The following is a 3,750-nucleotide window of genomic DNA, read 5'->3' as shown; positions in this document are numbered from 1 at the left end:
TTCCTGCTCAATGCAGAAGACAGAGACTGCAGCAGCTCTTTGACTTCTGTCAGGGAAATGCCAGAGGGTCACAGAATCCCAGGATGGTTTGGGTGGGAAGGAATCTAGAAGCTCAGATTGTTCCACCCCCTGCCCTGGCAGGGACACCTTCCGCTGGACCAGGCTGCTCCAAGCCCCATCCAACCTGGCCCTGGACACTGCCAGGGATCCAGGGGCGGCCACAGCTGCTCTCCAGAGGCTGCAGTGCACTGCATGGCAAAAGAGCAACCCCCAAACAAGCATTCCCATGCTGCTTCCAGCATTTTCAGTTTGGTTTGTAACAGTGGACAAAGAGAAAGAGCATCTGGTCAGCCTTTGTTAAATCCTGCTCACAAAGGGCCCCAGATGCAGCAGCACAGATGGATCCAGGACAGACAACCACTGCTCCCTTCCCTGGTGGCTGTTCTGGGGGAAGCCTCCTGACCTACTTCACCCAAGTGCAGTGGTCAGTGGAGAGATCCACACCTCCTGTTCCACAAGGGACAGATGCACCTGCACCTCCTCCTGCTGCACAGCAAGAACAGCTCCCTGCAGATCCCTGCGTGGCACGGGGAGGACAGGAACAGTTCCCTGCAGCTCCCTCACATGGAATTGTGCAGCAGTAAAAGCCAGCCAGCCACGGCTCAGAGGAGAACACCTGTGGTGAGAACTGCCCCGAAGACAGGAAGGAGGAAAAAACCACGATGGGAACAGGGCAGGAACACCAGACACCTGGAGGAGGCTGTCCAGAGACAGACAATCTGTCACTGACCTGCCTGCTCTGCCACCACTGACCTGCCTGCTCCTCCATCACTAACCTGCCTGCTCTTCCATAGGAGAAAACCACGATGGGAACAGGGCAGGAGCACCAGTCACCTGGAGGAGGCTGCCCAGATGTCAGAACTCAGCACATCCCTCTGGGTGTCCAGAGTTGCTGGGACCCCTGCCAGGGGGCTCGGAGACCCTGGCACACAGCCCAGAACACCTGTGGGTTTGATTATGACCCGTGGAGTAAATTGCCAGCTTTGTATGAAGACCTGAGAGCCACAGAAGTTTGAATAGTATAATAATAAAATTATCACAGGGTGAAAATGTAGATTTTGGGATTTTTGGTGCAGGGGTTATGGGGACACGATGGAGGAACTTGGGTGTGTCCAGCCTTTCTTCTTCTTCTTCTTGTTCTCCATTTTCTGCTGTGATGTTGGCACTTTGGGACTGGTTTAGAGTAGAAGTGCACTGTCTAACACAGGTGATAGGTATTGGGAATTAAGTGTAAATATGTTATATGTCGTTTGTAGAGATAACACCGCCCCGGGGGCAGTCAGAGTGCCGCTGTCTGTCCTGCTGAGTGGACCTCGGCTGGACAGGAGAAAAATTTTTATAGATAAGACACAATAAACAACTCTGAGACCGAGAACTGAAGAACTTCAACTCATTCTTCGAATGTGCGGGCCGAAACAGAGACTTTGCACGTATCTCAGGGCTGCAATAAACTGCAAACCCCCAAGACCCAGAGACAGACAGTCTGCCACTGACCTGCCTGCTCCTCCACCACTGACCTGTCTGCTCTTTCACTGGCTGAGTCATCCAGTGGCCACCTAACAGGCCAGGGCAGCTCCTGAAGGAGCACCAGCCCCTCCCTGGCCCCAGGACCCAGGCAGATGAACTTTTCCAACCAGAGCAAAGACAGGGCTGGTGACAGCTGGACCCACACAGGCCCCCTTGGCTGGGGCCCTCCCTGCAATGGGACATTTTTAGAAGCCCCCACGGCCCCGTGCCCGGCCCCACATTCCCGTGCCTGGCGTTCCCAGGCTGACTCTCCCCCTCTTCCAGGCACAGCCCCAGAGCTGCTCTGCTCTGCACCACCCTGAGCTGTCCTGCACGGAGCCAGCTGCTGCCTGGGGCTGACTCTGCCCCTCTGCCAGGCACAGCCCCAGAGCTGCTCTGCTCTGCACCACCCTGAGCTGTCCTGCACACAGCCAGCTGCTGCCTGGGGCTGACTCTGCCCCTCTTCCAGCTCCTGAGTTACACTCAGAGGTGCTAAAAATAAACCTTTTTCCTGATACTGCTCTGCTATGTGAACAGCAGCAGGGAAAAACCCAAAGCTGGGAAGGGTGGGAAGAAAAGGAGGTGGAGCTGGAGCCAGAGCAGAGCTGTCACTGGAGTGAGGCCTGGAGTAACAGAGGAAAGAGAACAGGAGAGGAGACCTGTCTGCATGGAAGGAGATGGAGACAGGAAGGGTAAAAGATGATCCTGAAACACTGGAATGGGAATGCAGAATGGGATGATGACAGCAAAGGGAGATCTTGCTGCAACAGGGGGGAAAGGAGGAAGACTGAGGATGTGTGAAGGAGCAGGCAGAAACCCAGGAGAATGGGTGTGATGCAGGAAAGACAAAAGAAAGAAAAGATGGGGAGGTGAGATTTTAAACACAGGAGAGAGGTAAGTCTGTAATCTGTGAAGTTTGTTCTGGAATTTGGAAGAGAAATCTGGAATTTCTCCTGGCCACTACCAGTGAGGGACTGCCAGGCAGGGCCCAGGACAGGAATGTGCAGGGTAGGAGTCACAATCACAACAGGATACAGGAGCCACAGGGCTCAGCCACGACACACAACCACTGCCACCTCCCTCCTGCAGGCCTGGGGGAAGCTTGGCTGGAACAGAACCTCAGGGCAGCCTGGGTTGGAAGGGACCCTGAGAGCAGCCAGTGCCACCCCTGCCATGGTCAGGGACATTTCCCCTGGAGCACCAGGGGTAGACACTTCCACTAGACAGAGGCTCCAAGCACTGTCCAACCTGGCCTTAAACATTTTCTGTGTTCAATACTTCCAGTTTCAGCACCCTCATCCCTCCCCTTTGCTAAACACCATCCCACAATGGATTCACAGCTGAGCTGGGCACACAACACTGCCATCACTGTGTTGGGAAGGATCTTTCTCTCCCTCATTGGCAGCTCTCTGAAGCCTTTTCCTTCCACAACAAATCCCTGCACTCCCCCTTCTCTCCCACCAGGCTGTTCTTTCTGCCTTGTTCCCAATTCTGCTTTTTGCAGCTTCTCAAACTGTGCCACTTCCCTTCCCAAAAGGCAAAGCTGCCTGGTTATTGCTCTCCTCATTTTCTCATTCCCATCTTCCTTTTGCAGCTCCTGGTTCAATACCTGAGCCCCCCACAGCTCTGCTGCCCAGTTTTCCTTTGTCACCTCCCACACCATGGCACAGGAGGAAGGAAGGTGATGGAAGGACCTCCCCTGTTGGGAGTCACACCTCCACAGCCCCTCTCCTGTTGTGAATCACATCCCCACAGCCCCTCAGTGTCCCCCCTGGAGGAACCCCCCCTCCACAGCCCCCCAGGACCCCCACTCACAGCACGGTTGCCTCTCTGCAGGCCACTGCTGGGCAGCGCTGCCAGGGTTCTGTAGTCCAGGCGCAGGGGCTCGCTGGGGACGTTCTGGAGAGGGTGAAAAAACCAGCAACAGGTCAGGTCCAAAGTCAATTAAATCAGTGAGAAAGGGCAATGAAAAGGGAACCACCCCAGTAATAACCCAGGTCTTATCTCCAAACTCATCAGAGCTCCCACTACCTGGAAAAAGAGCTGGAATTGTTCAAAGCACAACCACGTGAGCTCGTGGCAGGAGCCAGGCTTGAGAAACCCCACAGACAATGTGTCCCTGTGCACCCCTGGACACCCACTGCTGCTCAGATCCCTGCACTCCTCTTGCCCCATTTCCACCTC

General features: G+C 54.9%; 1 protein-coding gene across 1 annotated transcript in view; it reads right to left on the bottom strand.

Annotated features, from left to right (window-relative positions):
- The window catches only part of SCRIB (scribble planar cell polarity protein), a 106,604-nt gene that overhangs the window by 31,048 nt on the left and 71,806 nt on the right, over positions 1–3,750 (bottom strand). The window contains 1 exon segment of the mRNA XM_031065202.1: positions 3,382–3,465. Coding sequence (XP_030921062.1) covers positions 3,382–3,465 — 84 coding nt within the window.

Source organism: Geospiza fortis, unplaced genomic scaffold (genome assembly GCF_000277835.1).
Source record: "Geospiza fortis unplaced genomic scaffold, GeoFor_1.0 scaffold466, whole genome shotgun sequence".
Taxonomy (NCBI): domain Eukaryota; kingdom Metazoa; phylum Chordata; class Aves; order Passeriformes; family Thraupidae; genus Geospiza; species Geospiza fortis.
Note: the sequence above shows the minus strand (reverse complement) of the source record. Positions and strands in the feature narration are given on the sequence as shown.